The sequence below is a fragment of the Rhinoraja longicauda genome, unplaced genomic scaffold, assembly GCF_053455715.1.
Source record: "Rhinoraja longicauda isolate Sanriku21f unplaced genomic scaffold, sRhiLon1.1 Scf002370, whole genome shotgun sequence".
Classification (NCBI taxonomy): Eukaryota; Metazoa; Chordata; class Chondrichthyes; order Rajiformes; family Arhynchobatidae; genus Rhinoraja; species Rhinoraja longicauda.
This window is the reverse complement of record NW_027603583.1, coordinates 1-12486: the sequence shown is the minus strand read 5'-3', so window position 1 is coordinate 12486 and position 12486 is coordinate 1. Positions and strand designations below refer to the sequence as shown.

The following is a 12486-nucleotide window of genomic DNA, read 5'->3' as shown; positions in this document are numbered from 1 at the left end:
GAAATTGGAGCAGTGGACAGGGAGAGAGTGTAGAGAGACTGTGGGAACACGGGAGGGTAGGGGACTGAGAGAGTGGGGTTTAGTGGGAGAGTGAGTGAAATGAAAGGGGAATGGGGAGCGAGTATAAAAGGTCCAGGCAAGGGAGTTTGGGGAATTCTTTGCCCTTCACACAGCTGCTGGTATTTTAGACGGCCGCCTCTAAGGATGTTCCTCGGCAGGAAATACAGAAAGTAAACTGCCAGGTGGGAGGGCTGTTCCGTCCTGAAGGACATGACCAAGAAATCCCAACAGAATATAAAGTGCCTGGACTGGGGGTTGTTGGCTTGCCTCGTGACCAAAGGACAGGGTAGTTTCTTTGAAGCTCCAGAGACTGAAGTTTTTGAATGGAATACATCCGAGATTCACAAATCCATGAAATTCATGTGGTCCTGCTACACTAAGTCCTCAATTCCCTTTGTAAAACAGCATCACTACGATCTGGCAAACATTATTAAAACGGGAGGAATCACTATTTTTTTGCGGGAGAGTCGGAAGACGGGTCTCGGCCCGAAACGTCACACATTCCTTCTCTCCAGAGATGCTGCCTGACCTGCTGAGTTACTCCAGCATTTTGTGATACCTACTATTAAAACAGGAAGTAAGACCTTCTACGAGTATATAAATAGAGAGTAACTAAAATACACAATTGTTGGATAACACTGGGGAATTAGTAGTGAGAAGCAGAGAAATGGCAGACTTTGAAGGTAATTATAATGGATTAGTCTTAAAACACTAAGATTATTCTAATAATAACAGTTAATCAAGGCGATATAAGGAGGATATAAGAACTTTGAGCAATTTATTTTACAAGCAAAGTATTGGACAAAGTAACTGAGCTAAAAACTCGGCTTGAAGGTTTGTGTCTTAGGTTCTTAAACTAAGTGGCTGCAATGATATCGGGTATGTTGATTGTAATCTCGGGATTCTGCAGCGGTCTCAGAGGATTAGAAAACAACAAGTATTGTTATTTAGGAAAGGAGAGAGACAGGTAGAGAGAATTTATAGACAAGTTAGTCAAACATCTGTCCATGGGAAATCACTGAACTCCACTAATGAGCAGATAATAGCATGTCATTTAGAAATTCAGTGAAATCAAACAAGAGTCACAATGTCGACAAAAAAGAACTGCAGATGCTGGTTTATACCAAAGATAGACACAAAATGCTGGAGTAACTCAGCAGGCCAGGCAGCTTCACTAGAGAGAAAAGGATCGGTGACGTTTTGGGTCACAACCCTTTTTCAGACTTCAGGCTTCAGTCCGAAGAAGGATCCCAACTCAAAATGTCACCGATCCTTTTTCTCCAGAGATGCTGCCTGACCAGCTGAGATACTCCAGCATTTTGTGCCTACCTCAAGCAGAGTCGACATTGGAAAGGGAAATAATGTTTGACAAGTTTGTAGCGTTCTCTGAAGGTATTACAGACAGGTGGATAAAAGGGAAGCAGGGGGTGAAATGTATTTGGAACTCCAGAGGCTAATCACATAATCACACCAAGTAAGAGTGCATGAAGTTGAGGGTAAAATATTAACATGGATAGAAGAGTGGTCAACTAACAGAAAGCAGTAAGGAAGGATAGATGGGACATTCGCAGATCATCTGTCAATGACCAGTGTGATGCCTCAGGGATTGGTACTGGAGTCAACTAATTGTAATCTATATTGATGACTTGGATGAAGGGACGAGAATACAAGATAGATGGGTTGGCAAGTTGAGAAGAGAAGCCTGCAAACATAAAGATAAGTTAGTGAACTCCACAAAGTCAGCAGATGGACGTCACGGTACGGTAGTGCACGGTAGCGCAGCGGTAGAGTTGCTGCTTTACAACGAATGCAGCGCCGGAGACACAGGTTCGATCCTGACTACGGGTGCTGCACTGTAAGGAGTTTGTACGTTCTCCCCGTGACCTGCGTGGGTTTTCTCTGAGATCTTCGGTTTCCTCCCACACTCCAAAGACGTACAGGTATGTAGGTTAATTGGCTGGGTAAATGTAAAAATTGTCCCTAGTGGGTGTAGGATAGTGTTAATGTACGGGGATCACTGGGCGGCACGGACTTGGAGGGCCGAAAAGGCCTGTTTCCGGCTGTAGATATATGATATGATATGATATGATATGGAGTATAATGTAGGGCAATGTGAGACTATCCACTTTGGAAGGGATTATGAAAAAGACGGTTTCCTCCCACATTTCCAAAAGATATGCAGGTTTGTGGGTTAATTGGCTTCTGTGTGTGTCCGATGTGAAATTGGGGTAAGATAGAACTAGTGTATGGGTGATTGTTGGTCGGCGTGGACTCGATGGGCCGAAAGGCCTGGTTCCACGATTTAACGCTAAAACTAAAAACTAGAACAAACCTGCCAGTTAGATTTACCTCCTTGGGACTTTGCTGATGGCATCGATTGCTGTTCCACCAGATTTCCAAAGCTGCCACAAGACAGGCGAGGAGAAGTCCTGCTGCCAAGATGCAGAAGACACCAGCAAAGCTATGCAGTTTGAGTGCCTGCCCATCTGGCTGGCCACCGGAGAGAGACTTCAGATTACACCGACCCATCTTTGGCCACCATTTCTGCTTGAACACGTCTAGATCCCCACTGTCCTGGAACTCCAGAATCCTGCACACAGGTGGGTTAGAGAATCAGCCACACTACCATTGCTCACAAACTCCAACACAACATTTAAACGTAATCACACTGTTTACCATTACCAAGCACCGAAGAGTATCTTGAAGCCATTCATAATTACCAGCTGTTATTCATTGAAGCCATTCAGAATTACCTGCTGGATTTTACTTGATTGGTCAATAGAATATGTTTGTTGCTGATTTCCCATAGTATTCCTAAAATGCCACTCCTTTGTTACTGGGCCTCTCACACTGAGAACACCTTGTCCAAAACTGATTTTTCAAAACATCACTTCATCTCAACGTGTTTTGTTGCAAAAATCGTTCACCATGTGAAATTCTGCCAGTGCAACGTACCATATTCTTGCAAGCTAGGTAACTATAGTTCACTGATAGCACATGATATAGGTCAAAATGAAGGGTCTCGACCCGAAACATCGCCCATTCCTTCTCTCCTGAGATTCCAGCCTGACCTGCTGAGTTGCTCCAGCATTTTGTGAATAAGCACATGATATAGGGATCAGAGGGATCTAGGTTGATATCTCATTCCAAGGACAAACCTAAAAGTAATGGGCAACACTGTAATGGGCAACACTGTAATGGGCAACACTGTAATGGGCAACACTGTAATGGGCAACACTGTAATGGGCAACACTGTAATGGGCAACACTATAATGGGCAACACTGTAATGGGCAACACTGTAATGGGCAACACTGTAATGGCAACACTGTAATGGGAAACACTGTAATGGGCAACACTGTAATGGCAACACTGTAATGGGCAACACTGTAATAGGCAACACTGTAATGGCAACACTGTAATGGGCAACACTGTAATGGGCAACACTGTAATGGACAACACTGTAATGGGCAACACTGTAATGGGCAACACTGTAATAGAAACATAGAAACATAGAAAATAGGTGCAGGAGTAGGCCATTCGGCCCTTCGAGCCTGCACCGCCATTCAATATGTTCATGGCTGATCATCCAGCTCAGTAGCCTGTACCTGCCTTCTCTCCATACCCCCTGATCCCTTTAGCAAAAAGGGCCACATCTAACTCCCTCTTAAATATAGCCAATGAACTGGCCTCAACTACCTTCTGTGGCAGAGAATTCCACAGACTCACCACTCTCTGTGTGAAGAAATGTTTTCTCATCTCGGTCCTAAAAGACTTCCCCCTTATCCTTAAGCTGTGACCCCTGGTTCTGGACTCCCCCAACATCGGGAACAATCTTCCTGCATCTAGCCTCTCCAACCCCTTAAGAATTTTATATGTTTCTATAAGATCCCCCCTCAGTCTTCTAAATTCCAGCGAGTACAAGCCCAGTCTATCCAGTCTTTCCTCATATGTAATGGGCAACACCGTAATGGGCAACACTGTAATGGGCAACACTGTAATGGGCAACACTGTAATGGGCAACACTGTAATGGGTAACACTGTAATGGCAACACTGTAATGGGCAACACTGTAATGGGCAACACTGTAATGGGCAACACTGTAATGGGCAACACTGTAATGGGCAACACTGTAATGGGCAACACTGTAATGGGCAACACTGTAATGGGCAACACTGTAATGGGCAACACTGTAATGGGCAACACTGTAATGCATTTGTGCTGATCTGCCTCTGATTTCTGGACTATAACATTACCCCGGGGTCTTTCCACCATGTTTGCCTTCATTTGTGCCTTAAAAGCTTCAATAAAATTGTTCCAACTAAATTCTAGGGAATGCCGGATGCTGTCCTGGAGACCTAACACATAATTTAACCATTGGAGCCCAGATTTCACTCATAAATCTATATTGCACTCCCTCCAAGGCGAACATGCCCTTCCAAAGATCTGGTGATGGGTCACCTGCACTAGATCTAACCTGGTTTTTGAGCATCTGTTGTATGACTTCTATCCTGGGGAGCTCATATGTTTGTACTTGTGGGGGAACGTTTTCTGATCAAAACCAAAACCGTTGCCATTATTTGTGTGTGTTTGGACCCAAAGGGGTCCACTTGGTCTAGTTGCCATTATTTGTGTGTGTAGCTCATGCTATCATGCGGATGTTGTTGAATAACACAGAAAGATGCCAAATTGTGCCTTGTACGGATTTAGTGTTAATCCTCCATTATCTGCTTGACGGTGATTGGCCTTTCCCGGTCACCTGCCTGGACCTCCCTGTGATCATCTTCAAGGTGCCGCCAGGTTTCTGTCCAATGGCTCCATCACCAATTTGCTTGGCTCCACCCCAGTCAGAAGTCTGATCTCCTCATATTATCTGCCCATTGCCACAAGCTTTGCCTGACACCCCTTCCATTCATAACACCAATCCTCCAAATCAAGTTCAAATACATCAAATATTCAGACCAATTCCCCCAAATCATCTGCCCAACCCACATATCATAATCCCAACCCCTTAAAATCATTAACTCAAGCCCCCGCAAATCATTAGTCCATACTCCAAATTAGCCCAACTCCAAATCATCTTCCAACACCTAAGTTATCTGCCCCACGTCCACAAATCATCCAGTTAGTCTCAGACAACACCCAAATCATCAGCCCCAAACCACAAATCATCAGTGCATCCCCTAAATCATCTACTCAACCTCCTCAAAATCACCTGCCCAGACCACTAATCATCTCCATAAATCCCTCAAACCAACAATGCATCCCCCCCACCAACCAAATTTTCAGTTCAAACCTCCGCAATCATCTTTCCAATCCTTCTCCTTCCCCATCCTTGCCCTTCAAATGACCAGGGCAAAACCTTTCCAAACCAACCATTTCTCCAAATCATCAATCTAAACCCCCACAAATCATCAGGCCTACCATCCCCACTAATCCTTGTCTCTCACACCCCTGGCAATCTTCTCCTTTTCTTGCCCTGTGACTGTCTGATTCTCCATCCAAGCCTTGATGGGCCCTTGCCACTTGCAATCAAAGGGCTGATATGATTTTCTGATTTTCAGACAATTATTTATCTATCCACATGGAGCCTCCACCCCAAGTCTCTTTAGTTTCCCCCCCAGTCATCAGTACAAGGGCAGTCTCTACGTGGAGGGTTCGTGCAGAGGCCAAACTGCTTGGTCTAAAATGATGTTGGCTCTTCATTTAATCATAGATTATGGCAAGTCCTAAATCAAGACCATCAAAGCAGGATATCTCCTCTTTCAATCGAAAACACTCTGTGAACATATTTTATACAAAAATGCAGTGCAAATGGCAATTGATTCCAGGCACCAGACAGTGAATCTGGCAGACTAAATCCCTGAAAATGTATGAACGGATGATTTATCATTCATGGCCAGACACTATTTCCTCATGAGAGGAATTTATTGCTTAAATAAGCTCTACAGTGCTACAATCTTTACTGTTCACATTCTTTCACAAGTCAAACCGGCATTTACTTTTAAAATGTTTGTACCCAAATTTGCTCACCCGCTGAGATCTAGGGAAGAGGTGTCATATTGAAATTTGACAATGTTTGCCGGAGCTTGTTAAATAGGCACATTACACACATGCTGCACACACAAGCACGACTTTAACATGCTTAATGACTATTGAGCGTGGAGGTGGGTGGAGATTGTCTAACTTGTCAATACCGTGGGTATTAGACAATAGACAATAGGTGCAGGAGTAGGCCATTCAGCCCTTCGAGCCAGCACCGCCATTCAATGCGATCATGGCTGATCACTCTCAATCAGTACCCCGTTCCTGCCTTCTCCCCATACCCCCTCACTCCGCTATCCTTAAGAGCTCTATCCAGCTCTCTCTTGAAAGCATCCAACGAACTGGCCTCCACTGCCTTCTGAGGCAGAGAATTCCACACCTTCACCACTCTCTGACTGAAAAAGTTCTTCCTCATCTCCGTTTTAAATTGCCTACCCCTTATTCTTAAACTGTGGCCCCTTGTTCTGGACTCCCCCAACATTGGGAACATGTTATCTGCCTCTAATGTGTCCAATCCCCTAATTATCTTATATGTTTCAATAAGATCCCCCCTCATCCTTCTAAATTCCAGTGTATATTGATCAGCCATGATCATTTTGAATGGCGGTGCAGGCTCGAAGGGCCGAATGGCCTACTCCTGCACCTATTTTCTATGTTTTCTATGTTTCTAAGGGGAGATGAGGGGATTGGAATTAATTTTTCTAGATTTTAGTATTCCAGAATCCTAAGCATTCTAGTTTTAAGTAACCTGGACAATTTTAATGGCAAGTGCATAGGTGAGAAATCACTTGCCAAACTATTTTAGTTTATCATTGGATCATTGGTCATAAGGTCATAAGTGATAGGAGTAGAATTAGGCCATTCGGTCCATCAAGTCTACTCCACCATTCAATCATGGCTGATCTATCTCTCCCTCCTAACCCCACTCTCCTGCCTTCTCCGCGTAACCTTTGACACCTGTGCTAATCAAAAATCTATCTATCTCTGCCTTAAAAAAATTCACTGACTTGGCCTCGACAGCTTTCTGTGGCAAAGGATTCCACAGATTCACCACCCTCTGACTAAAGAAATTTCTCCTCATCTCCTTCCTAAAAGAACTTCCTTTAATTCTGAGGCTGTGACCTCCAGTCCTAGACTCCCCCAGTGCTTGAAACATCCTCTCCACATCCACTGTATCCAAGCCTTTCACTACTACTCTGTATGGTCCAATGAGGTCCCCCCTCATTCTTCTAAACTCCAGTGAGTACAGGCCCAGAGCCGACAAACGCATCATAGATTAACCTACTCTTGGAAACCTCCTCTGAACCCTTTCCAGAGGCAGCACATCCTTCCTCAGTTGAGGTGACCAAAATTGCTCACAAAATTGGAGATGGATCAGATCACAGGGAGGTTTAGAGTCGGATAAAAAGCAATGACTGACCATCACAGTCCTTGGTAACACAAATAGATGTGGTGTTCCTCTTACCTCTGGGAGAAGAGGTCCCTGTAGGGACTTCCATGCTGCAGTGCAATCCCATACCCTTTGCTACTGACGCTGTTCCCCACCACTGTCAGAGAACAGTCGTCGTCAGTCAGTGCAGTGTATTCCACCACGGCCATATCCCACAGGAACGCATATGTTCCCGTCTTTATCTGTTGGCAGAGCAAAAAAATGAGTAACAATTAGCGGCTCATTACGAGGCAGAATCTCTACACCCTCTAACATTGGTGCAATTATACCTGAGAGCCAAAGGTAGGGATTAGAGATAATCTATCAGGAGAAATTAAACTCAAAGTGCAGAAGGATTATTCTATCCTCGAATGAACCTGTTTTGTTTCCAGGATTGCAGAAGGCTGCTGATCCAAAAGGTTGTTATTTATAAATTACTGTCATTCAGAGGGACTAATGCACTTCATTCATACGCGAGGAGCAGGGGCAGAGATTTGCTGCATTTAATTAGATCTTACTGCAGTCCTGAAGTCTATTATTTAAGTATTACAGAATTGATACCCACAGGGGATTGCTAAAGGAAAAAAATCCTCCCATCTTATTTGTACAAGCCTCCCCTTGGTTGCAGAGAACAATAGAAATGGATGGCAATGAGTGAGGTGCATTGGAGATGTGGGAGTTTTAGGGAGGACAGAAAGGCAACTTGTATGATATGGGGGAGGCCTCTACTGCCCACAGATGAGAGCTGGAAAAGGACTGGGCAGCAGGTCATCTGACTATCTACTGCCAGGTGTAGGAAGGAACTGCAGATGCTAGTTTACACCGAAGATAGAAAGTAACACAGCGGGCCAGGCAGCATCTCTGGATAGAAGGAATGGGTGACGTTTCGGGTCGAGACCCTTCTTCAGTCTGAAGATGATGTCCAGAGATTCTGCCTGGCCCTCTATCTACTCCCAGGTCCGTGTACTTTAGTCCCCTCGAGAAAGCAAATCAAGTAAAATTACCACAGATGTTTTCTATACCCATGTGAATCTGAAAAATATTAATGACCAATTTTGATATCCCCTGGAAACTCTTGACAAAGAACTTTGTTGTGCCTTACAATTATGTTCTTATAATTGCTTTTGTATTGATTCTCAACCCCACACATGATTTGGCATAATTTTGGGATTGCCTGGAAACATCTCAGGCACAGCATTTAATATTTTTATCCCATATTCCCCATTTCAGTTCATTTGGAGCCAACTCTCATTATTAATCTCACTCAATTACACGTCAAGAACCTGTCTTGGAGAATCCACTCCACTGCCTTGTCGATCGGCAAAACCTTTTTCATTCTTGTTCCTGATGTTGTGAGTTATGTTTATCTAATCTGTTGGTCTGATCTCATTGTTCTTATTCACTGAGGTGGATCCCCGGGACTTGAGTTCGATCCTAGCCGATTAGCTTGTGGACAATATACATGATTGTTCAAGAACTGAAAGGTCATGAATCAAGTGGACAGACGGGTGCCATGTTCAAATTAAGCCTCCAAAGTAATTCTTATGTTTTCATAGAATCATATTATTAGAATCATTTCAGCACAGGGGGGAGGCTGCTCAAAAAGCCTGACTCAAAAAGCACAACTCTCTCATTCCGGCCTTGAAAACTTGTCTCCACCACATATTTATCCCGGTCCCTCTTGAGGTCACCATGGAACCTCCAACAGCACATTCCTGATCCCAACCACACACCGCGTAAGAAAATATTTCCTCGCGTCATTCTTAATTCCCTTTATTTTATACCTCATCACATATTATCCAGGCATGTTCACTTGGCAAATTATTTAAACTCTAATAAACCAACCTGATGCACTAATAAGAAAGGGTAGCCATTAATTATTAATTAATTAATAATTATTTAAACAGTAATTATGATTATTATTCAACTGTGTTCTTACACAGTGTACAATACTCATGGGATATTACAAGTCTACCATCTACGGTTTAAATGGTGCCTAAAGCTTCCAGGTTCCAGACACACCAGTATCTTGCGCCTCTTGGCATTGAGAGTGTTGGCAGTGGACACCAACAGTTGCCATGTACACTGCGGCAAATTCACACCATCGATTATCTCCATCAATTCACAGCACTCTCTGCTAAATGAATGCTTCGATCAGCAAAATGTCTCACATCTCAGCTGGATCCATGTGATCAATGAGCCGGTTCTCTCCAACACCTTCATCACTTCCCCTGGTGCTGCAGGAGGGGAGCGTTCAGTTAGTGCTGGGTGGAAATTGGCCAAAACACCTAGCCTTGACTCTGACTGAGGGCCTATTTTTGCTGAATGATGTGCCCAGGCTTAGCTTGTGCTAATGGAAAGGAGGAAGAATTGCTAATTTATTTTGAGATTTGCCAGAACCAGACACTGAAGGGAACATAAATAAAATAACCATTCTCTGTCTAAAAAAATTGAACATTTCCTCTGCATTACTAACAGGGACAGAAAGTGACAGGTTAGACCATTGCCCATTAGTCACTCCTTGATTCATTGGCTCCATTATCCCACCTCTCCATTCTTTCACCATTGCATGGGCATTTTATCTCTACAACTCCCTATTAAAGGTTCTCAATAGATCAGTTCCCACTTCTTTATCAAGCCTAGTAATTCCAGATCGCTCCAGCACTTTGTCAACAAACGTTCCTCACCTCCCTTCTTGATCTTTTCCCAATTATATTCAATCACTTTGCTGGATTATCAACCTTCCTGCCACTGGAAAGCAGCTCTCTTTGTTTAAAGCACAAAGTGCCGGAGTAACTCGGTGGGTCAGGTGGCAACTCAGCAGGACATGGAGAGGAAACGTGATGCTTTGGGCTGGGACCCTTCTTCAGACAGATTGTAGCAGAGGGGAGAGAGCTGGAAAAGAGGTGGGGTTGAGACAAACCCAGGCAAGTCATAGGTTCTTGCCACCTAATACCATCAGTTTGAAGAAGGGTCCCGACTTGAAACGACGCCTGTCCATGCCCACCAGAGATACTGCCTGAACCACTGAGTTACTCCCGCACTTTGTGGTTTACTCAAGATTCCAGCACCTGCTGTTCCTTCTGTCTCCATTTTAACTCGCCTTGTTTAACTCCATCAAAACTTTTCATGATCATGAGCAGCTCAATCAACATATTCTTTGCTCTCAGGGCTACAATGGAGGGCCTGGCGTGTGGGTGGAGGGGGGGTGGGGGCGTGTGGGAGGGGGAGGGGGGGGAAGAACAATGGAAGACCCGGCATTTGGGAACCGCCGTGAGGAAGGGGTGGGGTGGTGGGGAGAACTAAGGAAGAGACGGCGGGGGCACTTTAAAACGTTGTAAGCGCCCTTTATGTGGCCACTATTTGCATACGTTGGGTATGAAAGCAAAGAATTTCACTGTGCCTTGTCACATGTGACAATAAAGTCTTCCATTCCATTCCATAAAGTATTCCATTCCAACCCTATCTTCAGCCTTGCCGTGGAACAGGTCACTGATACCTTGCTATGCTTCTGGTCAGCTTGTCAAGGCAACTGCTGGAGAAGCTGAGTACATGGCCCATCCACCACGGAACTGGAGTGTTCGAGAGTGAATGTGTGTTGGAGGGAAGGGAGATTTGCCCGTACAGGTTGTACAGATGAACACTCTGCTGCGTTTCAGAACGCCTGTCCAAAGTTTACCTTTGCAATACCCTCGTGCACGGTTGAAATGCAGTTTTCTGCACCGTTGTGTTTGCTGATGGTTCTCCAGAGTTCAGCATAAGTACTGTCCTGCTCCAAAGGGTTGGTGCCCTTTGCCTGAAAGTACTCGTAGACCGAGGAGTCCTTCACTGTGCCGTACGATAATTCAGACTGCTTCGCCAGGTCTTGGAAGGAGCTGTTGATGAAAGGAAGGAGGCTTAGACTTTGCTCTGAATCGATCTGAGATAAACCAGTTCATTCCCCACAAGACCACATCAGTAACCTGGCAATGCCCTCTGCTTCAGATTGGAGCACATGAATCTAATGGGACAAACGGACTCAATTTCTTCTCTCATCTCTCACCCCCATCTTTAACAGCGGAATATTGTCCATAATTGAAATGTAGTTTCAATAGACAATAGATAATAGGTGCAGGAGGAGGCCATTCGGCCCTTCGAGCCAGCACCGCCATTCAATGTGATCATGGCTGATCATTCTCAATCAGTCCCCCGTTCCTGCCTTCTCCCCATACCCCCTGACTCCGCTATCCTTAAGAGCTCTATCTAGCTCTCTCTTGAATGCATTCAGAGAATTGGCCTCCACTGCCTTCTGAGGCAGAGAATTCCACAGATTCACAACTCTCTGACTGAAAAGGTTTTTCCTCATCTCAGTTCTAAATGGCCTACCCCTTATTCTTAAACTGTGGCCCCTTGTTCTGGACTCCCCCAACATTGGGAACATGTTTCCTGCCCCTAACGTGTCACACCCCTTAATAATCTTATACGTTTCGATAAGATCTCGTCTCATCCTTCTAAATTCCAGTGTATATTCGTTCGTTAAATTCAGTTTCGTTAAGGAACAAAGAATCCCTCTGAAATCATGAATGTGTTTTATATCTATTTGCATATCCAAAACCCGGCTCCATTGGTGATTCTGATCAAATTATCATCCAATATGTTCAACGGACATTGATGAGGGAACTCTCTTACCACATAGATCAACCAATGAGTTTGGCGTTGTCTTTAATCTACTAATTCCACCCCTCTTCGCTGGTTGCAATGCATGTTTTGCTGCATGAACCTATTATTTTAAGCTGTTCAACAGACTTTGATTAGAAATTAAAACATGAGTTACAAATTATTTTGATGCAGATTTGCGACTGTATTTTGTTGCTTCTGAGGGAATAGATACAAAAGCAGCTTTGTTATGTTTTACAGATACAGCATGGAACAGATCCGTCAGCCCACCAAGTCCATGCTGAATATCGAACAGCGTT

General features: G+C 44.3%; 1 protein-coding gene across 1 annotated transcript; it reads right to left on the bottom strand.

Annotated features, from left to right (window-relative positions):
- Positions 1 to 2004: 2004 nt before the first annotated feature.
- Positions 2005 to 11406, bottom strand: LOC144591850 (glutamate receptor ionotropic, delta-1-like; the record flags this gene model as incomplete). Its single annotated transcript, XM_078395860.1, has 3 exons — positions 2005 to 2650; positions 7568 to 7734; positions 11211 to 11406. Coding segments are annotated over 3 exons (835 nt in total), but the record flags the coding sequence as incomplete, so codon positions are not given.
- Positions 11407 to 12486: the final 1080 nt, after the last annotated feature.